The 25,646-nt window shown below is 41.9% G+C and overlaps 1 protein-coding gene across 3 annotated transcripts in view; it reads left to right on the top strand.

The window, feature by feature from the left end:
• AMPH (amphiphysin) overlaps positions 1 to 25,646 on the top strand; it is a 1,422,934-nt gene that overhangs the window by 618,597 nt on the left and 778,691 nt on the right. For all 3 annotated transcript variants that reach the window (XM_069613278.1, XM_069613276.1, XM_069613275.1), the window contains exon 4: positions 6,606 to 6,700. In XM_069613278.1, coding sequence (XP_069469379.1) covers positions 6,606 to 6,700 — 95 coding nt within the window. The remainder of the gene's footprint in view (positions 1 to 6,605; positions 6,701 to 25,646) is intronic.

Below are 25,646 nucleotides of genomic sequence, written 5' to 3'. Positions count from 1 at the left end.
AATCTTTGAGGTACCATAATGTGCAATCCCACACGTTTTCATGTCAACTGGGTCATCAGCACAGCCTAGTCTGTATTGTTAGGAGTAGAACTGAGGTTGATGCCCTGAAAATATTTACTTCAGGAAAGGCAGAGATTGGGGGACTCTGAAATGCAAATTGGTTGATCCAGTGAGCTGTGACTTGACGGAGAAAGGGGGTTATCCCACCTTTAAGTTTCACACGTGTGTCTACATCGGCCTGCAATACAATCATGCCACATGCTCTGTTCACAAGAAACAGACTGGGAGCAGCCAGGGACGTCATTTCACCAAAATGCCAGGGGTAGTGGAAGTGACATCACATGACACCTGGTGACATCACAGGAAGTGATGTCAGCTGACCACACCCCCAAGTGACATCACAGGAAGTGGTGGCAAACAACCTTCAGACGTGTCTAACTCCCATGTTTCCAGGCGCTCTCATTTCAGCCAGATATAAGAACCAGGCACAGAGGTAGGGGTCATTTGTCCATGATCACACTTTTGGGGAATGTCATTTTTCATATTCGACGTGGGGCCTTTATGTTGAACAGACATAATGATATGATATGAAATGATATGATATGGCATTTATAACGCGCCTATACACAAGTGTTTCAAGACGCGACTCTGCAGTACTTGTGACAGGGTAACTGAAATATCTTATGCTACAGCTAGCATATGAAACAATTATAGATCAATGGACACAGAAGTTCTCGTTATCTGTGCCATTGATGTGTTAAACAAGCAAAAAAAGTACTGGCCCTGGGAGGCGTGCGCTGGCTGTTTAACTAGGAGCAAAATGCTGGACGATCAAGGCCTGAAAATTAAATCATTGACCAGAATTTAGCATCAACAAAATTCCCTGGTTAGAAATGTATCTATGAGTCAGCTTATATTCTACAAAAAGAAGTTTTACAATTCGAAAGTGCCTATCTGAAAGGATATCCTAACTAGCAAACAATAACATACCATATTATTTCATTAACATATACTTACATTTTATCACTCACATGTAGTGAAAATTCTCAATAAAAACAATCATAAAAAATGATCATATCACATAAAACAATTACAAAAGTAATGAGAAAGCATTTGGGTACATCAGCAAAGACTATAAATTTGGAGAATCAAGACCCTATTCAAAGCAAAACCGCAGAGTGCGTTTTCGTAACACCTCTTATAGCTCTAGCGATGGGGGCTCCACTGAGTATGAGGAATACAACGAGCAAGGAGCTTATGCCCAGAGTACGAGTGGAGACACACACATGAATCGAGGGAGAGGACCTAGAGGTAACAACAGAAGAGGACAGAATCAACGTCAGTCTTTTTTAGGAAGGGGCAGCTATCAGAGACAATGGGCACCAGAACGGATGCAGACACGCAGCCACAGGGGCTGGTAGTAAATCTCTCTGCTGTCCACTTATCCAAGGAAGAAGACGATGTGCTCAACAAGGGACTCAATTCTGTGATATACAAGTACCACAACCCCTTTGAATTTAGGGTGGAATTCAATCAATTTATGCGTAAAGTACACCTAAGGGATTTTTTTGACAACAGCCCTTTTAACAAAGTGGAAAATTGTAGTGGTCTCAGAAATCCTTCCACGTTTGGTGCTCCCTGTAGTACTTATTCCCCAGAATCTTTGGTCTTTGAGAGAAAAGTAATGGAGGAGGTAAACATTTTAGCATCCAAAGGGATTCCACATCACTCAAACCTCAGTAAATCAGAACACATTATTTTGAAAAATCTAGGCACCAATGAAAAGATAATTATTCGCCAAGATAATAAAGGCAGTGCCATAGTAATATTAAACAGAACTGATTATATTGAGGAATGTGTGAACCTCCTATCTGATGGATCCCACTATCAGAAAATAGACAAAGACCCCAGTAACGACTTAATCCTCATAATCAAGGAGAAAGTGACTAGAGCAGTTGACCTCCATATGATTAGTAAACAAGAAGGAGAGTACTTGATAAGAGAGAATGGTAGAACACCTATATTCTACATTCTCCCTAAGATACACAAGAACCTGACAAAACCCCCTGGGAGGCCCATTGTCTCTGGTGTTAACTCTATGTTGGAGCCACTTTTCAAATTTGTGGACTATTACTTGAGACCCATTATTCCCAATATGAAAAGTTACATAAAAGATACCATCAATAGAATTGAAGGCAATGCATTCAACCCAAATGAAGATCTCTTGATGTGCTTAGATATCCAAGCCCTCTATACCAATATACCCCAACTAGCAATGTTAGAGGTTGTGGAGGAGACTCTACTTATGAGAGAAGATCAGCATCCTGTATCTAATTCCTTCATAAAATGGTGCACTGAAATGGCACTTACCAATAACTTTTTTCAGTTCATGGGTCAATTCTATAAACAGATTGAAGGTACAGCAATGGGGGCAGGCATGGCTCCCAATGTGGCCAATCTATATGTCAATATGTTTGAGGAAACAGCAGTGTACACCAATTTGAACCCATTTCAAGACAATATAGTCTGTTGGCTATGCTATATAGATGACGCTTTAGTCATCTGGAAAGGGAATGAGGAAGAAGCACAAGATTTTGTCAAGTGGTTGAACCAACAAAATAGGTATTTGAAATTTAGTAGCGACACCAGTAATGAACAAGTACACTATTTAGATATTTGTATATATCATGACCAAGGAAGTTTGTTGGTAAGGCCATATACTAAAGATACAGACAAGAATACATTACTGCACTTTAGCAGCCATCATGCCCAGCATGTGCAAAATAACTTGCCATTTGGGCAATTTTTGCGCTTGAAAAAGAACGGCAGTACCAACAGATCCTATGAAAGAGGAGTAAATAATCTTATTGATAAATTGGTACATTGAGGGTACCCTGTACCCATGGTCAAGCGAGCAGCTAAAAGAGCGTTTAATAATAATCGCGAAGCTTTACTAGACAAACAAATACAAAGAGACGATAAGACAAAAGAGACACCTCTTGTGTTTGTGAACACATTTAGTAATCTTTCATACAAAATCAAAAGCATCCTCAATAGAAATTGGAAAAAAATCATGACAAAAGAAGCAGGTAGACAACTTGTAGCATTCAAGAAGAGTACCACTGTACGAAATCTAGTCATGAGAAATGATATAGTCAACAAAAAGAGCAAACAACAACAGACTAACCAATGGGGTCTTCCTCCGGTTTTAGGTCACTATCCGTGTGGCAATTGTGTAATGTGCACCGAAACGACTAAAACTCAGAATGCAGATTTTGGTTCAGATAAAATGTGGAAACTCGGTGAACAGAAAACTGTAATACCAGTAACGTAATTTACCTAATCAAATGCCCTTGCAGGAAGATCTGTATAGGCAAGACTAACAGAAAATGTAAGACAAAGATGATTGAGCACAAAAGTTGCATAAAAAACAAAGTAGAACAGGCTCCCCTTGTAAAACATTTTTGGGAAAAAAAACCATGGTTGTAATGATTTCGAATGGGTGATACTTAAACATATTAAAGGTCATACACAAATTGAGATCAATAAAAAATTGCTACATTTGGAACAAAAATGGATTTTTTTGACAAAAAACCATATCCAAGGCCTTAACGAAAATGTGGAATGGCACAACGCATAAAACAACTTTGAGGTGCTGGATCATCCTTGGGCAATACAAACTGAACTGCAATTATTATGAAGTGTATGTTGGAATAGTGGACGGTTCCCATCTGTTTTGAGTCCACGCATAATTGTTGGATAAAGCGTTACAAGGTTTTGATGACTCCACATACCCTGGGATCACATCATAAGGGATACATTTGATCACGTGGTGGTAGTGATATGTGTGTATGTATACATTAGTAGAGACCAATGGTTTCCACACTAGAGATGCTATATTTGTTCTATATGTAGATGCTGCATGAGATAACACCTGCACTATGTAATGAAACTTCGACTATCCCCTAAGACTGAATACCTGTTTAACCAACCTCTTTGAGTCTCCTGGAACGTTCAAAATACAATTATTGATAACATAGAGTACTGCCAGTGAGGTGTATACTTCATATAATATAGGCTGCTACCCATACTAAGGAGTCCTTTTCCTTTTGGCATCCTGGGTAGATCGATATGGAATTGAGGCCATTATGAATATTGCATGTGAATAGTAGACTAGGATTCTCCGGCATCTAACATTATATGTAACTAAATAAAATGAAGCAGGTTTATTTCAAAAAAGCATATAGACACTTGGGAGGATATTTGCCATTTTCCGATGTCCCTCAGGGTTATTATACACTTGGGACTTCAATTCCCAGGGTACAAAAATGCATATGCGATGACGTCATTACGCGATGACGCAATGACGTCATACAAAGTGCCGAATTTACATTTGCGGCATTTTTGTGCTGGTAAACAGGAGTTCCATTTAAAGAAAGTGTGGCTCACAACTAAAGGAAAGACCATGTGAGTATTCAGAGGCCTTTTTTTTTTAAATAGGGTCATAAGACAGAGTGAATACTTATTCAATTATTTAACCTACAGGTGGGGGAGCTTTGTCTTTTTGTCTTTTTGGGTTTTGTATCAGGCTGGATAGACCTTAAGAAGAGTGGTTTTGCCTGTACTGCATACTACTCCACTGGGAGGATTAGAAGAATAGAGTGGAGAAAACCATTTTCATATGCAAGTAAGTGGGATTCTGGACATCTACGTTAGGAATGGGGTACCTCTATACACCTCCATAGCTGACAAATGTTGTGGCTTGTTTGTTTTATTTGCAGACAACAACAAGCATTATTCCTGAACTATTTTGGGTGTCTTTAGACCAGCAACACCCAGTAGGTGTTTTACAATAAGCGGACAATTGAAGACCCAGCCAATATTGGGTAAGACTTCTCCCTTTCTCATGTTTTCTATTAAGTGAGTTAGGGTGACATTTTTTACATTAAACACTTCTAAGTCTGATTATCTTTTATGCACTAGGTTGGGAGCTAGAGGAAAACAAAGGCAATATTTCCGCAATCAATTGGAACCTGCCATTTATAAATCAAGTTAAAGGTTTAAGAGACTCCGGGACAATTATCCCATGAGACAGAGAGGTATGTGATTAATAGTATACCTTACACCCTTGGGGGTTAGGGTTATTAAATGGTTAAATTAAAATGACCTATATAGAGAGATGTGGTACTAATGTGTGCCTTCTTTTTTGACCTGCAGGGTATCCCCTCAATGTTAGAAGCTTTTTTTAATACAATCGACACAAGACATTTTATACCCCTGAAGAATGTCCTACATTCTGTGTGTCTAAGGGACAGAAACTTGTGCAAGTTGGGATCCTATTGAATACATCAAAGAATATGAAACAGCCAGATTCTTCTGTGGTTTAAGGATCTGAGTGTGAATTGTTGACACTGTGATTGACCTTAGAAAAAATCGTACCATTAGGACCAGCGTATACAGATATACTTGTGTTGCTTTTTTACTTTTGTAATTGTTTTATGTGATATGATCATTTTTTATGATTGTTTTTTATTGAGAATTTTCACTACATTTGAGTAATAAAATGTAAGTATATGTTAATGAAATAATATGGTATGTTATTGTTTGCTAGTTAGGATATCTTTTCAGATAGGCACTTTTGAATTGTTAAACATCTTTTTGTATAATATAAGTACTTCTCCATGGAGTAAGAAGTTGTGAACCCCCCACTGTGGATCAAGCCGTTCTGAGAATAGTGGCTATGAGTCAGCTACCACTCCGATAGAAGAAACCTATTGTGTGGTTGTAAGCTGAGGCCATCTGTCTCCGGATGCATTTATCTTCAAGTTATTTGACAAGCAACCACATGTTGTCCCCCACAACCCAGAACCGAACATAACACCTTAATGTTCTAGGCTTTGATACATGACTCTTCTGCAATCTTTTTTAACAGGATGAGTTGTGGGGTGGAGGGGCTGCACTTTCCTCAAGAGTGGGGCTCAATGCAACTACGAATTTCAGAGCTCTATGTGTGAGGTTCGTTATTCAATATTATACAGAATTGTATTTGCCAACACAGGGGCTTTGAAACCGGCTGCCCCAGCCCGTCGAGTCCCAGAGCAATTTTTATTTGGTGTGGATCTAGTCCCATGAACCCATATACCCTGGCACTCTTCTCCCCACCCACACAGTATTCACACAGAGCGCTAAACAAGGAAGAGAACTTACCACAAGCGCCTTCAGAATCCATCTTGGTTGGATATGTAGACACCAGGTTGTCGAAGAAATTGTTAAACATTCTGTACTCAAAATGAGGTTGGGTGCCAAGTCCCCTGAGAAATTGCTGCACCCTTGTAAAAAGAGGTATAAGCCTTCTTTTGTATTAAACATTCCACAGAAACATGAAAAATTGGGAAGCTGCATAACCTGACGTGTTTACGCCAGCACCCTTACTAAATCACCTCACAAAAATGATTTGGGGGCATTCTTGTACCGGAAAACAGAGTTTGATGCATACTTGTCAGAAGTCTTGGTTCAGGTTCGATCTAAACATTCATATGAACATCCAACAGCACTTTTTCCTACGTTTTCTCATAATGTATTATTCTCTCTTTACACTGCTGTAGGCATGCAGGAGGCCTCCATGAAGCTTACAGAATCGCTGCACGAAGTGTACGAACCGGAATGGTACGGCCGGGATGATGTGAAAATAGTGGGAGAGGTAAGACTTCTGCTGATAAAATGATCCAACCCTGTGGTGCAAATCTCAGGATCGTGTTTGTTTCCTATGCAAAATTGGGGAGCCTTGTGGCAAAACTTCAGTGGGCGCGTTGCACGCAGAACACAAAGAGCAGAAATGTTATTACACGCTTGTATCGGGGCAGCACCCCCTAAAGGCCTGGCTCCCATGAGGTCATATCTTGTGAAGAATGGCTGCTCCTTTTATTAGACATATTCGTATCTGAGACTATACGAAAATAGTCCCATCCCGGATTCCTTGGGTAGTGAATGCGTTTTTGATTGCATCTGTCCTCTCATGAACTCTGGCATTGCATCCTTAAAGCTTTGAATGAAATGTAAGTGATGCCTGGATCAGAATGGCAGCGCTTGGAGGGGAGCACGGTGATATGGTAAAATTGATTTCAGCTCTGCTCTCAATATTTGATCTGCAACTTAAATGAGTTGATGCCTCCGTATAGGACTCACAAGCTAATGTGCTATTGTGGTCTTTCTTTAGAAACACACACACGTTCTGCCTTGCCGTTCTTAATAGTATGCAGTCTTGAAGAGGGATCTCCTTGTCAATTATGGAATGCCCACAGGTCTTTCATCGTAGTGATTTTGTGTTATGTTAATGTGGCGTTAAGTCCCCGTTACGGTGGAACTGGTGTTAACGGCCCAGCAGCCCAAGTTAATGACCCGAGCGACGCGAGGGCCATCAACGAGGACTCCGGGCCACCACCCCCATTCCAGCACTTGGAACGGGAGTTTGAGGCCACTAGCATCCCGGGTTATCAAATCGGTAACCTTGCACGTCCAGTTCGAAGACTGAAAAAACTGTCTTAAGATGGCCGCCATTGAAAGGGAAGAGGGGCTCAGTATGGAGCCCCTCTTCCCTTTCCATGGCAGCCTGTGAGAGCCGAGGGGAAGGAGTGGCTGCGGTGGCGGTACTTGTCGCCGCCAAAATAAGTAGGTGGGTGGGAAATGAAGAAAGAAAAAAAAGGGAACAGAGGATGGGGGAAGATGGCACCTGGGGGAACCAGCCATCAGGTGGCATGGAACATGGGCTGAGAATGCCGGTTTCAGCCCACGTTCCTAACCCCTGATTGGCTGGCTCCCCCCACAAGGGTGCTAATCTGATTTACACTCTGCTCTGCTGCCATTTGCATGGTCTCCAGGCGCTCTGTCTGATCCGAAAGAGAGGGGTCGGTGGGTGAGGTCAATAAGGAGAAACAGAAAATGCAATGTAACTTTGCTGTTGTGTCGATGCATGTAGACTGGAATTTAGCTCTGTGTGACAGTCTGTTTCTATTTTTTTGTGTCAGGAGTATAGAGGCATTTGTCTCTGGCGGCAAAACCTGTGTGCCTCTTGGGGTATGATGCACTGGCCGGAGCTGTGGTACATAGGTGGGAATACAGCTGTAATGTGCTGTTGCTTGAGATATGTTGGTGGGGTGTTTTATTGCCAAGTATGGGTGTTATTTTGTGCTGTTACATAGAATTTGAGACTCAAGAGCAAATATTGCCCTCAGTGATTTTCAGGGCATCTGAAATCTGTGTGTGGGTTGGGTGGCAGCACGTTTGCTGCAGTTAGACGAGCGTACATGTTAGGCTTAAGCATTGCCTCATACGAAACTTAAGTTGTCTTAAAGTTATATTGTAACTTACCTGTTATCATAATTAAACAGTCGATTCCAGCGTTCACCATTAAAAGTCAGATATATCATTTGTTCTCAAGTATCAGGCAACAATTTTTGGAATGCAAAAATGATTGCTGACCTTTCATACCCTTACATAATGCAAAATGTATTGTTCAAATGTCAAACCTACTTTACAAAATATTACAAGTTCCAGAACCAAATAGCTCAATTATTCTTCAATTAAAAGTGGAAAAAGATCTAATTTAGTAAATCACGTATTTCCCCCTAATAATCATTCCCCTGGCACGTGGTGTCTGGCCAAATTAAAATGCGTGTTCCCGTGTTCACAACAGAATTCATTCAGCAGGACTGGCAGAGTAAAACCACTAGACTGTCGGCCCTGTTGGTGCAGGACTGTCCAGCTCGGCCCAGGCACTGATCTAGTTCTGTGAAAGGATATGGAAGACATAAATATAAACAAGGCATCATTTGAGTTGTACCAGAGCATATTAAGAAAGTATCTCCATATTCTCATACCGAAAATTGATAGTCATACCCTCAGTCCTTCGATGTTCCCCCCTTGTAAGTTTCCTTCTTTTCAATACTTGTTTTACACCTCAAAACCCTACTTACATTTTTAAACAACACTAGGTCTGCCTGGCGTATCAAATGCATTCCTAATGCTTTGCTTCTCTCCTTCTCTCTCCTCTCCCACAACTCTCCTCTCTCTCGGCGAGAGTCATGTTGCCAGGTGTGCTATTGCTGACAGCAGCGCAACCAGAGGATCAACTCAGATATCTTGAAGGGCCGATGAGGGATTGCTGTGCTTTTAGGGTTCAAAGTAGAATGAGAGTAGCAGTAACAGAGGCATCCCAAGGCAGAGACCAGTCTGGTATTTGGAGTACTACATTGTCATCACGCGTGTTCAGGGATATTGCCCTCATGCTGAGGGTGCATATTTCATATGAAGGAAGTTAATAGGGGACATGGATAGGCTCTGCAGGGGAAAGGGGTGCTGAAAGACCTTGTAAAGAGCCACGAGAACACTTTGAAATATTTATTGTTTGTGCAATAAATGGCTATCACACAAACATCACCATTGCTTGGTGCTCATAGAGGATACAGTTAATTGGTTTGAGCAACACAATTTCCAACAAGGAAGGACATTTTGAGAGACAATGTTGTGTGTATTTGTCACAAAATGATCTATTAAACAGGAAATTATTTAATTGTAAACTGGTTCTTTTTAAAATGTTCCAATGTTCATTATAATTATCACTTCCGGTATGTGATATAGTTGTAATAAGAATGTTACATTACCTTACTGAGCAAAACATAGGACCAAAACCGAGAATACCTATATACATTATTTTCGAGTAACTTATTATTCCCAGGGAACAGTCTGACACAAAAATGTTGTGCTCTTTTTTTAAACTATTTTAATGTATTTTTTAATTATGGCATGAGTTCAGTAATACAACCTACTATGTTGCCTAGCATGGACAATTGCACACTGAAATATATAATATAAATTTAAACACATTTCACCATTTCCATTCCAATTCCAAATGATTATACATTATTAATAATCATCCTGTCTCGGAAATGAGCCCACACCTCAAGTACAGACAGAGGCTTGGAAATACTGTGAAACTTCAAGACATTGAAGGCAAAGCACTTGAGGATCATCTAGTGTCCTCGACCCCCTAAATCCTTGAATAACTACTTTCCAATCTGTAGTTAGAGCACCACATCCAATCAGCAAGTGTTTAGCCCTTTCAAGGCTTTCCTTATCCAGACTCAGAGTTCTCGCTGTATGAGAGATCACACCTCTGGCCCCTGGAACCTCCCATGAATACAGGCAAAATAACACACATTTCCTGTACTTTGTAGGATTAGGAAAAAGCACAATATATGGTTGGGCTTCTGTTTACTTGAGGACAGCCATCAACTATTGCATGGCAAGGCTTTTAGACTGCAAATGCACATAATTGTAATTTATATCCCAGCCCCAGATCTTAATTTCCCATTTAACAGTATTTTCAGAATTAGGTTGATAAGGTGTTGGGATCAAAACCTCTTCAGAACCTTTGGCGTAGACCACCACGTCAGTATTATTGCCTCCCTCCAAGACATATCAAAGCTTCCCCAACCAAGAAGAATCTGTAACATTCGTGATTTTGAGTAACTGAGCCACCACTCTAATTTCACACACTGCAATAAAGAGGAAATGACTGATTCTGCTTTATGCTAATGAATTGGGGTTTCCTTTGACATCCCCTGAGCAGAACACCATGAATGGCCCTACAGTTCGTCCAGCCAACTCTGTCTGTACGTCAACAATCTTCTTTTCCAAATAGTAGAACAGGGCAGGTGTTTTGCTTAAAATCCCTTATCAAGGGTAACGGGCAGTATCCGTCAAACTGATCATAAACGTCTCATAATTCTGCTAGAAACTGGATGTTCAATTACTTATGACGTTTTTTTGTTCCTTCCAGTTTAATTTATGGTCAGACAGGAAGCCTAAATAATGGATCTCCCTAATATCCTCAATTTTCGGATGTCTCAACTTCTGGAAATTGTTATTCCTCCTTTATTTGGCACTGAAACACATTGGTTTTGTTTTCGAGATGTTTATATCTAGGGCATTTTGGGTTGCCTGTTCAACAGAGGATTCTCTTCAAGACCCTGTGACTGATTTTTAAATGTATTCATGGCACTGCCCCCAGCTATCCTGTTCCCAAAACCTCTCTTCATTGCCCACAGCGTCAGCTTCGATCCACTGGTCAAAACGTTCTTCACATTCCCCTTTCCCGGTTTGTCTATCGTGGAGATCTTCGTATGTGGAATTCTCTGCCCACCGATCTCCGGAAGATTGATTCCTTGCCCCTATTCCGGAAGAAGTTGAAATCTTATTTGTTTGTTTTAATGATTTCTTCTTTCTGCACGTCTTCATTCCTTTACCTCCGTCTGCGCCCAGACGCAGCTTCTGCCCGGTTCCTTATGGATATGTGCATTACAAATTCCAAAATCAAATCAAATCAGGAATAGGCAGTTGCAGCATTTATTGGTTATTGGAGACTTGTCTTGGTGATGCCCAGAAGTATGAATCCATCCGTACACTACTTAATGAGTCTATCTTTGGAGGAAAGACTATAAGAGACGCCTAAAGATTGATCACGTTCTTGCATATGTCGTTTGAATGAAAATGGGGCAGGAATGCACCCTTTTTTTAGCCCTCACCTAGTGTTTAGTGGCCTGGTCATGGCGCCTCTCAGATCTAGTTGGACCATCACTCATTTTTTTCGTGAAGGAGCATAATCATTTTCAGGAGACCAGGATTGATGCCCCACTTTCCGAGCTTCATTCACAGCCAATCCAACCTGTTTGAAGCAGCAAAGTAATTCAAGAATGCTGCCTTAACAGGGGGTGGGGCTGCCTTTTTTCAAGGCCTGCTGACACAAAACCCTTAAAATCAGTTATCTGTCCTAGACCTAGCCACCCAAAACCCTTGTTGGTAGCTAGAAAGAATGCTATTATCGTTAGTCCTAACTATAAGCTCTGAAAGTAACACTTAACAAAGATCTTACTGGTGGTATCGAGAAGTGCAATAAAGCTAGTGTTCCTATAATCCTCTAAAAGGCAGTTTTTTCAATAAGAGGTCACAACAACTATGAGGGCCAAGTGCAGGGGGGGGGGTGGTTTCAGTGAGCTAACATGTTTTGTAATTTTCGCAATTATCGATGTATTGTCGCAAAGTCGTCTGTGCCCTTCTTCTCAATGTCCCTCTTCTGGGCTTCATAAATATACTCAGTGAAAGACTCCCGGTCATGAGACATGAAACGGTTAAACTTCTCAATGAATTACTCCTGCTATCAATTATTAACCAAGGTTCAGACCTTCCTAGTCTATAAGATGTTTACCATCTCCGGCTAATGGACAGTCATACTGCACTTTTATTAGCGTTTTAACCCATTCCTAAACTGCTGCTTGATTTATGCTCACATTCATACAGCAATTCATTTTCCAGATCAGGATTTTTGTGATAAGTTTTAATTCCACATTTAGCTCACTGTTTGTCTGTGCTGCCAAGTGGCCATATTAGTTGCCAAGTTTTCTACTAAGAGACAAAACTAGAACTAGATCACTGTTAACCACCCTTACGTCTGTCACAAGTTTAGAGAATGCTTCTAAATCCAGACCACCATTGGGAAAACCATTGTCGGCTTAAGAAACCAATTAGTATTAACTTTTCAATTAAATAATGCTGCTATGATCAACCCTGGTTATGTGATTTTAGCTGGGTTCCTATGTGAACCCTGTCAATATGTTTGTATTTGTTCTGTTGGAACACAAATTCTGGTTCAAAATGATAGGAAAGTGATCGCTCTCAGTCTCGCAGTATGAAAAGAAAAGATGTGACTACTTACATTTTTGATCCAACTTGGGCAAACAGAAAAAAAAACAGTAGAGGCAGTTTGCACAGTTTGAACAGTCACTCTAGTGTATTGGCCAGAAAAATATCCTTGTGTCTGCCCATTCAGCATACATAAGTCACCACCTAGATGATTCTCAGAGCAGAAGAGTCCCTGAGGATTACAATACTTCTCGAGAAGTTGGGCATCAGGAATTTCAAAAATGGTTTCTAAGTCTCCGGCACTTAATTTCTTAGAATCATTAGAACATCTGATGTTCATGTCACCAACTACAATTATAGGATTAGACGGGAGATTTGTTGTCCAATATTCCAAGATCATTTTGACACAGATCCATATCTTTATAGTGTGTGAATGGATAAGGGGACATACATATTAAGAATTAGTAACTTGAAGGTGGTATCTGTATTAGAATTCTGCACAGAGGCCGGTAAAATGCATAGGCAAGAGATTTCATTCCCAAAGCCATCTAATTTCAGGACGTTAATAAGCAATAAACCATGAGCTATGAGTCGCCCACGGCCGTAGCTAAGGTAAAAATAGGCATTCACTGTGAATGGCTAGTGAATATGATTGGTTATTTATAACGTGCTGAATACCCAGAGGTTTCTAATCGCGGACCCAGGGATCGAACCTGTGTTGCTCCGTGTCGCCTTGCTTCTAAGGCAAGCACGTTGCCCCTGAGCTATCCTCCCGAGAATAGGGGAATAGTCTTAACCAGGTCAACAGTGATATTGTTTTCCACTGCAGAACAATTAGTAAAATGTAGGGAAATAATGGCTGATAAGCCACTGAGACCAAATGAAAGCCTCTGTAAACATTTTAAAAATAATCATCCAGATTGGAACACGTGTGGCGTTTTCTGATCATGCTCAAGCAAGCTCTTGCCCTCTGTCCAAACCAGAATTGTTAAGTTGTAAGACCTGATTTGCCTTCCAAATTATATTTTGCTCAGCATCGAAGAAAATAGGTTTTTCATTTTTTTTCCTAGCCTTGCCTGCCACATTATCCTAAGATTTTTGGACTGTGGTATATTTTTAATACCAGACGTTCATTTTAATCCACATTATTTACAGAGAAGAACTACCCCAGAGTCCCCCTCTATTGGTATGCATTTCCCTCCTCAGTGTCTTCAGGGCTACCTTTCCTGTGCTAGGTAGTCTGTTTTAGGGACATGCAGAACTTTCTTTATGCACTTCTGCTTATGCAACGTCATTGCATTTTTGGGACTTTTATATTTGATTTCTCTTTGATTCCACCGCTACCGAACCTATCTGAACCTTACAACAAGAAACAGTATGTTTTGTTTTCTAAAACCCATGAAGAGGGTTCTAGAGATTTGGGATCTCATACATTATCGCTCTCTCTTGCTTTCCTTGCTCCCTTACTCTGGAATGCTCTTCCACTCCCTCTCCACCCTACTCCCACTCCCACTCTATCTCTATTTAAATCTGTCCTCGTAGCTCTCCTCTTTTCTGAAGAACATCTTGCACAGCATTCTACGCCACCCCATCTACCTGTTCGTCTCTCTCCATACCTCTCTACGGCAGCCTCACAGCACTTATCCCTCACCCCTTCATCCTAAAGCATAGCACTTCCTCCACTATCCCGTACTATATCATGCTCTACTGTCCTTGTCCCTGGTTCATGTTTCTATGTCTCCTGAATTATCTGGTCTTAATCCACACTCTCTCAACCATTGCTAAGGACACTGGTAAACCAATGTTAACAAGTTTTTAAAACATTTTTGTGCCAAAAATAAATTGTTTTCCTTGTCATTTTCATTAAATAAATAAAATAAATAAAAATATTTTGAGTGTGATTTGGTTACATATTTTCAAACCTTTCACAAAGCACTTATCACAATTTAAAAGAAATCTTAAAATACAATTCCTAATTCATTACATTACTAATTACAAAAGATGAAAACAATAGCAGCCAATTGGATTACATCATTATAATCAAGTCAATTTCATATTCATTGTGTACTCAGCCATCACCAAATGATAATGATATGATAATGATATGATAGTCATTTATAACGCGCCTATATACAGGTGTTTCTAGGCGGAACAAGACAGGTGGGCGAGACAGAGGGAGGACAAAATAAACGACCTTACTAGGCTTTGTGTCATTCAGATCGCACAGGTGCTACAGTGTAAAAGTGCAGGGGGAAGGGAGAGGGGGAAGTGTCATGGAGCAGGAAGTGGAAGTTTAAGGACAGCATTGTTCAGAGAGAGTGCAGCCAGGGCAACGCAGCGCTGAGTAAGTGCAAGGAGGCAGGGGGCTGTAGAGGTTACAGTGAAAGCCCCTAAGTGCATGGTAGGCCCGAGGCAGTGCAAGGGAGACTGATCAAGGAGGAGTCTGGTACCCAGTGAGACTCTGGGGGTAGCCAAGCAACCAATCAGCACAGCAGACAGGTAGGTCAGCAGGGAAGAGGGAGAGAGAAAGCAGAGGAGAAAAGGAAGGGCTTGAGCAGCTTCCAGAACTTCCGGTGGTCCAGCTCAAGTTTGAGAGGGGCAGGGAGGTTATTCCAGAGGGAGGCACAAGCAGCAGAGAGAGATCTACCCCCCACTCTCTGCCAGGAGAAGCATCTGACCCTCAGAGAGTTGGAGGTAGCTGGGCGAAGGGCTTGAGAAGGAAGGTATTTTGGAAGAGAGAGTTTGATGTACCGTGCGCTCTTGCCCCAGAAAGTCTTGTGGATGATGCAGAAGGTCTTGAACTTGATCCTTGCAGCCACCGTGAACCAGTGGAGAGATTTTGCAGCTGGAGAGATATGGTCCCTGGGCTTTAGGCCAAGGATAAGTCTTGCAACCCTATTCTGGATTAGTTGCAGAGGGGGAGAGTAGAGGTAGGCAGATTGAGAAAGAGGCTGTTGTAGTAATCCAGTCTAGAAAGAACCAGGGCTATGGAGAAGGTGATCTTCTGGGGTAAAGTGAAGACCTCTGAGGACGTGCAGCTGGCAGTGGGCCTTATTTTAATTAAATCTAAAATTCTATATTAAACCTATAACATTGATAAGAAATGTATTCAGCTAAACTTAAAGGCTCCTTAGTTTGCAAATATATATCTCATCAAGTTAAAAACAACATCTATAAAATTGATAAGAGCAATCGAAAGTGCCTAAGAATCTCCCCTCATTACCCTTGCCCACAGGTTGTCAATACGTACAGTACTGAGAGTTAATACAAATCTCTCATAGTGGTTAAGGCGTAGGTCATTGAGTACTTCAAGGTTTAAAATCCATTGCTTTAGAGTTTCTATCTGTTTTAGCCGACAAAATCTACAAGTCTTCAGCTCATAAGGGAGTCCAATCCTCAGGCCTTCCACTTCTAGTATCAGGTGGCAATTTAGCCTGAACCTCAAGAAAAACATTCTAAATTTCATTGACCGTGATTTTATCAAATACTTCAAGGGTTCCGCCAGACCTACTGAGTTTTCCACATACAAATCCTATCCGCCTCACCTAAGGTTGTTGTAAAAAAAATGCCCAGACTCTTCTTCAATAGAGGCTTCCTTCAGAAACTCTGCATATATAGTTATATCAAATTACCAAAACCCACAATTTCAATTCTCTTTTTCGACTACTTTACCCACGTGGGTGCTTGACTAACATGCCTGCCAGGCTCATTATCCTCTTTTTCACTAGTGACATTGGTTTTACGCTGTGCAGTCAGGACATAGCGACATGCAGTGTTTAATATTGAGAGAATATTGAGAGAACTCAGCTGATACGTGTTCAGATTGTTTTACAAAAAGGCTTGAAAACCACATACAGAGCTCTTAACGTAGAAGTAGCAGGTGCGTTTAATAAGCGTACACAAGAAGGAGAATTAAGGCATCAATCGTAGGAGTATTTATACTTTTTATAAGCCTGTTCCATAAGGTTATCTACATCATCAAGGGTGGTACAGAATGTATCTGTGACAACATCTGTGTCCTCCTTCAGAATGTCAGATACACCAGAAGGAGAGATGGACAGTGCAGGTAAGGGCAGTCTCATGACCTCTTGAACATATTCATTGTTGCCCCCTCCTTCAATGTGATGATATGCTGCCTTTCAAATGGAGTAATTTTACCTTTTGAAGATATGTTATATGTGGTATTAAAAATGGAACCACCAAAAGCTGAGTTGCTAGAATGCAAAGATATAGATTAAACAGCTATGGCCAATGTCCAAACTAAAAGTCCAGGGTTAGTTTTAAGGTGTTTCTTTTTATACTGGCTATACCCACTTTTATACTCCGGGACAACAGGGTTAGACTTTTCTATATGCGCTCCTTCCTCATTAACGGTGACAAGGTTTGTGCTTGCCAAAACAGAACCTTCCAGAATTGACATAACTGAAGCAGCGTCAAAGCTGTCAAAGCTGTCAGCATTCTCTGCACACTATTTATCCGCCAATGAAAAGAGCAAAGGTTAAGGCAGTGCATAAGATCCCATTATTGTAGTTTGAAGCACGGAAACAGCCGTCAGCCCTCATCAGAGCGTTACACCTCCTCTATGACTGCCTCCAGGAAATTCCAAGCAGCTCAATTGGGTGGGTTGATTGACACAGAAATCATCTCCTGCACAGGGCAGGCTAATTAGAGACTCCCCTGGTAGCAGCACCCGGCTCAAAGGAAAGCCCTTCAGTCGCCGGGCAGTGCAGAGTAGCAGGATGATCCATACATAGACGCATGCACAGAAGGGAGCAAAGATCCTTTGCAAACGCTGGCTATTTGGGCAAAAGTTGTGATATAACAATACAATGCAGCTGGAATATGGCAGTGCAGGTGTCTTTAAAGGTCTGCAACATTCTCCTGCGGGCCTGATCAGGGACATTTTAAGCACTTTTGGGGCCCGGGGCACAGACCTCTTTGGGGCCTTCCTCCACCGTACGAAATGAATGAATGAATGAAGGGATCCAGAATATCTGATCATGCCCCCCATCACCTTCACAATTTCCTTGAAATTTCACCTGAAGAACCTTAACAGCACCTGAAGAAATCGGCATGAGGGAGCCAGAGAAGTCAACAATAAGAATCTACTTCTTTTTTAATTATCTTTTTTAAAGCACACGTATCTTTTTTGAAGCACACGTGTGCTATTTAAGTTAAATTAATAATTAACATTGTTCAAAGAGGTGCCAGGAAAGGCATTAAATGGCAAGCATTTTTAAGGGTCCTAGTGTGAAACACAAAGCAGCATTATACGCATGTTTAAGAGTTCCTAGCGAGAAACACTTGGGAGCATTGTTAGCATTTTGAGAGTTTTGAGAAATACCAGGGATGTTGGTAACCCAAGACTTACATTATAGGCACACCGAAAGAGGCCAACTTTTCATTATAGATTGAGACAATACACTTAGATCTACCTTTAAAGTGTGGAGACAACAAATGACAGCCAATTTTTGCAGCACCACACTTTAAAGTATTCCAAGTACAAAAAGAAAGACATGTTTTAGAAGAATATGATACATTGTATAGAATTTTGAAACAAGGTGAATCAACCTAAGATGTGTTTTGCTTATGTTGATTAAAATGGTTCTCAGAACCAAAGAGATTGTTTTAAAAAAAAAATATAACAACTGGGTATTCTCGCAACTCATTCAAAACAGAGACCATCATGTCTGAGCTAAACTGGATATAAGTGGATATATTTGCTGTTAATAACAGCGAATATTGCGGCACACTGGCTACCTATCAAGGAAAGGGTTGTTTTCAAAACGCTAGCCCTAACCCACAAATGTATTCACGGCCTCGCCCCTAGGGACCTTGTGCAAAGGATCTCCAGACAAACAGCCTCTAGACCAGCCAGATCTGCATATGTCAACCGCATCATGGTTCCTCACACGCGTAGAGTGTGTGCTAGAGGATCAAGTTTCCCAACTATGGCTGCTACTCTGTGGAACAAACTCCCAGACCAGATTAGATCTATCGAGTCCCATGCTGCCTTCCGCAAGGCCCTAAGAACAAGGCCCTTTATCTAAGGGCTTATCCCCCATGTGCAATATTTCTACTTATGTTACCTCACTGAACTTGACACACTTTGCAATGTAGAATATCGCACTTTGTAACTTAACCCTGTAAGTAACTCTCTGTAAGCATCACACTTGGGCCGCTTTTGTAACCCACAAGCAAGCCTCCTTAAGTATCCTTATAGCGCCTCGATGCCTGGAGGGCTGAAATGCGCTCTACAAATACAAAATAAATAAATAAATGAAATAATGTACACATGTAGATGTCCTCAGACAGGTCTTTTCCTCCCAGCGGAAGCCTGAAGGAAGAATGGCATAATATGTAAAGGATAGGAAATAGAGACACAACTAACGCAAAGAATCACCCCAGTCTTTCCATTATTTTATTGACAGCTGGAAAAGGTACATTTTACATTTGGACCGTGCATGACTTATTCTCTGATCGGAGCTCCCACGCAGGCCACACAGACAAATTGAAAAAATATATAAATAGAAAACGTATTTGTTTTTTAAAGATTTTGTAATCCTAGCCTTTGAATTGAGAGCTATTCTTCAAGGGCAGGAGGTTGGAATCGCCAAAAGTGGATTTCACAGCAATGTGTTCGGTGTGGAGCAGAGGTGCCGAGTCCTACGACAGAGGCGATCATGCCCAGAGACGTCTTTATGGGAGGGCAAAAGGGGCACTTGCCCCGGGCCCCCACCTTGTAGGGGGGCCACACAAGGCTGCCTGAGCTAAAGAAGTCAGTTTCCTTTATTCACCAAACTTAAATAGCAGTTAGGACATTTTATGGCATACTACTGAGGCGCTAAACCTATTGCCTCTCATGTTGACAAATACATTCTGCTCTAATCAATTTATCCTGTAATGCTTTCTGTGTTCACTGTGGCATACATAGTGTGTGCATTCACTACGGCTCATTTTGATTTCTGCGAGGCAGCATTTATACAATGTATCATATTCTTCTAAAACATGTCTTTCTTTTTGTACTTGGAATACTTTAAAGTGTGGTGCTGCAAGAATTGGCTGTCATTTGTTGTCTCCACACTTTACAGGTAGATCTAAGTGTATTGTCTCAATCTATAATGAAAAGTTGGCCTCTTTCGGTGTGCCTATAATGTAAGTCTTGGGTTACCAACATCCCTGGTATTTCTCAAAACTCTCAAAATGCTAACAATGCTCCCAAGTGTTTCTCGCTAGGAATTCTTAAACATGCGTAGAATACTGCTTTGTGTTTCACACTAGGACCCTTAAAAATGCTTGCCATTTAATGCCTTTCCTGGCACCTCTTTGAACAATGGTAATTATTAATTTAATTTAAATAGCACACGTTTGCTTCAAAAATAATAATTCACAAAGAAGTAGCTTCTTGTTGTTGACTTGGCTGGCTTCCTCATGCCGATTTCTTCAGGTGCTGCTTAGGGTCTGCAGGTCGTCTGTGCATCTTCCTTTTTGCTGCACGCGCCTGGCTGGCTGTGGGGTGGCACCTCTGCCTTTTTCTTAGGTTCTTCTGAGGCTACTCTACGAACCTGCTCTTGTGTCCCCTTTATGTACTGTTTTTTGGAGCTCATTAAATGTAATCTCCAATGCCAATTGCTGGGGCTTACATTTGTTTATCGGGCACTAGCATAGTTGCCATGTCTTTGTTTACCCATTGGTCATTTGTGTGTATAAAAAATGTGCCTACCTAACTGGATCTTATATCACCTCATAAGTCTCTTCATGCTATTCCAGTGTCCTGTTTCTTGTTGGGTATCTTTATTTGATAACAACGTCACTACATTTAATGTGTCCGTCATTGGGTTTTATTACCTCATCTGACACTTGATGTTAGTCCAGTGCCGTGTCTCCTGTTATCTTATTTGATAGAAATTTATCTGTAGATGAATTTCAACCTTGCCCTTTTCTTCATTTATCTAGTTCCTCGTCATATATTCCATCTTGCTTGGCCTAATTGGTCCATGAGATTAGAGAAATGACTTTTCACAATCTGGGTTTTTCCTGACAGTGTGTCAGCAAGATTTCAAAATGATCTCTTCGGCTTTTCAATTGATCAGTGTAAAACAATGGCTTTACTGTCCTACAAGGTTTTTCTCCATGAGTCAAAGCTTCATATACGTATCTAACTAATATTCTCAATAAGCAAGTGTGTATGTATGTGCATAGAATGCATAGCTTTTGATGCCTTGTGTTGGCACTTTGGCAATGATATATTTATCTATGGCAAATTCCTATCTATTTGAGAACTTGTGTTGGAGCTTCAGTAATGCATAAGCTTAGTGCATTGCAATCTATATGAACTCAGTTGCTCCAAATTGGCTCTTTTCAATCTATATGTCTGAGTATGCATACCAGGTGTCACATATATGCTGTAAACACTTTGAACCACCCAATTGTTCATGTATATCCCTGCTTACGTATATTGAGGTTTCAAAGGTATGTATACTCCAGAGAGAGCTAAATAGGAACTGAAAGCCAACCCCATGTACTCATTGGTCATACTATACGGCATCCCCCGTTACTACGCCTGAAAAATGAAAAAAAAACTACATTTCTTCTACATTCATTTTGTCACACATTTACTTCTTCGTGTATTTACCTCTTACCTTTGTCTTCAAATTGTCGAGGTGGTAAAGGATATGGTAAGGTTAGGATTGGGACCAGGGGGGGAGGGGTGGGGGCAAAGGCAAGAATATGGGTGAGAAAAGAAGGTGGCTACAGAGAGCCCCCCATGTAATGACGAAGTAAAAGTTCAAAGAAGTGAAAGACAGAAGAAGTAAAGGTATGATGAGGTAAATGTGACAACGTAAATGAATGGAAGTGAATGCAGAAGAAGAAAAGACACACATCACTGCTTTGCACAATTCTCCTGATTGTCCTGTATGGCCTGTCCAGTTCAGGGCATAAGACCAGTCACTGGGCCAGTCTCAATTCCTCAACACCTTGCTTTGCAGCGCTCCTCCACTCTGTTGCCTCCCATTTGTCCCACCCTTTGGTCACCTGCAACAGGCTACAGTGGAATGGTAGAAAGAGCGCAACAAGCCACACATATAGCTCCGAGGTCGCAGTGCGGAGACCAGCACTCCACTCCAGCTCCCCACCTATCTGATTCATTTCCTGATGCAGAAGCAATAGAATATCGAAACCCCTCTCTTTACTCTTTTCAAATTCCACAGTGCGGGAGAGGAATTCCCCTTACTCACCAGCAAGGTCGAGTACCCTGCAAATGGTACTCGCCCTTCATAAAGTCTCCGTCGCCAATGCCAGTGGGCTAGTACATTTTGCAAGCCCTGCTACTGTAACCATCAACCATAGGCTCATTGGGACAACCTCAGGCTTTAATGTGTGATGAAATGGTTGCAACATCTGTTAGTCCACTGGGGGTCTAAGAGCCCAAACTAGCCAGATTTTAGAAGAGGGGCTGAGACTGGAAGTTGAGCTGTGCACATGCCCAGTCGCACATGCAAAGCCTTCCTTAGAGAATAAATATGTATAGGATGCTTGCATATTTTTAATGGCTTCTGTATTAATTACTCAGTATTATGCGGATTGATGCTGCAAAAAGCTAGCAGGAGTAGAAAGGAGGGTTGTAATAGATCAGGTGGAATTCCCATTGCAGATCTGGGGACAGTTAGTGGTTGGAAGTGGGTAGTAATGGAAGGAGGGCAGGCGTTGGGTCGAGGGGGGCGGGTAAGCAACGATGCACTACCATTGTAAGCAGGTTAGCTATAATTCAACAGATGCAGCTACGGCTCTTTCCTTAAGCACATACGCAATTTGGGCAGTGTGGTGTGCATTGGGAAACTGGTCCAGAACCCTGGTACATAGCAAGTGAAGGCTTTTGTCCTGGTTTTCTTAGATTTTTGGTCATTCTGATTTCGCAATGTGACTGCTTACTGTGCTACCCTCCTCTCCAGACATGGAGTTTTCCATCCAGGTAGAGGGGAGTGCTGATTGTTAGAATCTATGTGAGCACTGCGCTGCCCGTAATTACACCGACAAACATTTTTACGACCATTATGGCGTGGCGCAGTGATCAGATGGCTCACTGTGGCCCGCATACCCCTACCCTGCTCCTCCCCCTAGCCACTTACCTTAACCGCGGGACATACGGAAATGATCCTGCAGTGTCAGTTTCCACCCATTTACGTTGGTCGACGCTGGCACTGCAAGGTCCCTTTATCTTTGTTTTTCCTTCCCCTAAATGTTTCTTGTCACCTGCTCTCCGTTTAACAGAGGCAGGGGACACCCACGCAACTCCTGCCACTGCCGACCACCATTACCAAGACGAAGAGGAGCAGGGGACACCTCGCTTCTATTAGTCACAGTAATGGGGCATCAGTATTTTATTACTGTGCAAAGGTGCAGTTTTAGTCCCTGGCAACTTTTTAGAGTCACAGTAAATGTATTATTCCGGTTGTTACACCTTTGTAGCTGATGCAGGTGATTGTAAAGTCCTGTAGGACTGTGGAGGTAGTCAGTGGTGTTCTTTGAAGGTGGCGATGGTGTGGTTATATTTCCTGAATTATTGCCATTGCAGGGGTAGCTGAACACCAGTGCTTGATAGCACTTCTGTAGTCCATCTCAGGAATGGCGGACTTGATAATGTGGTGGCGTGAACACTTGGACCAAGCTCTTTAGGGTTGCTTGCAATGTGGGCCTTGAAAGAGAACTTGCAGTCAATGGTAAATCCTTTTGAATTTGGCCCAAGGATGAGTTGGTGCAATTTCATCTCGGACAGCCCATTTTGTTTTTGAGCATAGTTGGTGCTGTTGCTGAGAAGGGTAAACTCCGTCATTGCTTCCCTTTTAGGTAGGTACTGGAAATCCAGGTTTGGATGAGGGAGGAACGGTGTTGGTAGATGTCCATGTCATGATTAACATAGATGTATAGTTGAGTATAATCGGCTTATTTTGTTCTCTATAGCCAGGAACACAGTTGCTCACTTCAAGGCACTGCATGTTTCCACAGGTGCTTTTCATTGGTCATGCGGTCAGAACAACAGTGGGCAGGTGATTAACCATGTTGCCTTGCTGGAGTCTGTAGAGTGTACATGTATGTGCTTCTTTACAATGAAGCAAGACAAAGTGTGTAAATCACTCACAACCAGCACCAGACGTATAACTGAACACAAGATACGGTCCGCGACGTCATTGTGTCCTGGACGCTGCTCCAGGGCACTCTGTGGTCACGGACTGTATTGAGGCTGCTATATAGATATTTGACAAAGTGCTGCACCATCGAATCTGTTAAAACATTAAGTCCATGCCCTGGCCATCTTGCCCACATCTGTACATGGAACAAGTACAGGATTCCATTGAAGAAAGCCTGGGCTGATAACTTGCCAGTAAACGTCTTGTGTACTGTTGCCGGTTGAGAGTGATTTACACATTTTGCCTTGCCTAATTTCTCTGGAACCCTGGCCTAAGTTTCCATGAAACACTCCCCCTGCAGTCACCAGCTATCCAAATAAAGAAATTAAGAGTAATACAAATATTCAATTAGGAGAGCTCAGATGCAGGAAAGGGCCTCACGCCTTCTGTACATTATTTACAATGAGCTCTGGGCCTGTATTGAGTTGCACGTTGAATTGCTTGCTGTAAAGATGATTTTTCTCTTTAATGGTAATTCGAAAGTCTTATCTTCGCTCGAGGCTACCAAATGATGTTTATTCACCTGGCTCAGCTTGCTAGAATACGTTGACTATTTTACATTTACAACACAAATATTTTCCCTTTTCTTCCTTGCCCTCTGGGAAACGCCTGAATTCGTAAGCATTTTCCTCCTTTGAGCCAGAGGTTTGCTGCAAAAACAAAGTGCTAAAATGCTGTTTTTTTATTATTGTAATGACGGTACCTTGTCTGCAAAGCATTTCTGTTGGAAATGTCCTCAGAAGACCCATAATAGACAATACCAGCTTTTACAAGCAGGGAAATTCACCCATCCGGCTTGCAACACGACCGTCAGGACTCCCTCACAATCTCTGTGCGACTCACTCTTCCTCCACTTTTTCACCACGGCTCTCGAAAGAACAAATACTCTAACCACCAACCTTGCTCTCTTACATCCTCCAAGCAATTCTCCCCCCATACCGGCCACCCCACCAGATGCGACCATTGCACAACCAACGTTTGAATACTTTTGTCCAATATCACCAGAGCAATTTCTCAAACTTCTATCTACCCGCAAACCATCTGGCTCGCCACTGGACCCTTGCCCAGCCACAACCCTCAAAGAAATGTTCACTTCCACCTGCGCAGGTGAACATGCAAGATCCATTATAAATGCCTCCCTTTCCTCTGGTATTTTTTCCGACGCATTCAAAACGGCTTATGTCAAACCTCTAATTAAAAAACCTTCGCTCGACCCTCTCGAGCCCAAAAACTACCGCCCCATCTCAAACACCAGATTCCTTGCCAAACTCATTGACCGAACGGCCTACTCCCAACTAAATGCCTTTGTTGAAGCCAACAATCTCCTAGACCCCGCTCAATCAGGTTTCAGAGCCCGTCACAGAACTGAAACCACCCTAACCTCAATTTGGGATGACCTTAAAATGACCGCAGACTCCGCGGGATGCGCAGCGCTAATCCTTCTTGACCTATCCGCCGCCTTTGACACAATCAATCACTCAATCCTCCTAGACCGCCTCCACTCCCTAGGAATTTGTGGAAGCGCTCTTAAATGGATAGCTTCATTCCTCAAGGATCGGTACCAAATAACGATACTCTCCAACTATACCTCCCAAGCCCGACCAGTCGACACGGGAGTCCCACAAGGAGCGTGCCTATCCGCCCTCCTGTTCAATCTCTACTTGATCACCCTCCCACCAATAATTCGCTCGCACAACATCCTGTGCTACAACTACGCCGACGACACCCAACTAATTCTAAAACTCCTGAACTCCAAACCCA

This window comes from Ambystoma mexicanum, chromosome 5p (assembly GCF_040938575.1).
Source record: "Ambystoma mexicanum isolate Mex_15411 chromosome 5p, UKY_AmexF1_1, whole genome shotgun sequence".
Classification (NCBI taxonomy): Eukaryota; Metazoa; Chordata; class Amphibia; order Caudata; family Ambystomatidae; genus Ambystoma; species Ambystoma mexicanum.
The sequence above is the reverse complement of the archived record's forward strand: the minus strand, read 5'-3'. Positions and strand labels throughout refer to the sequence as shown.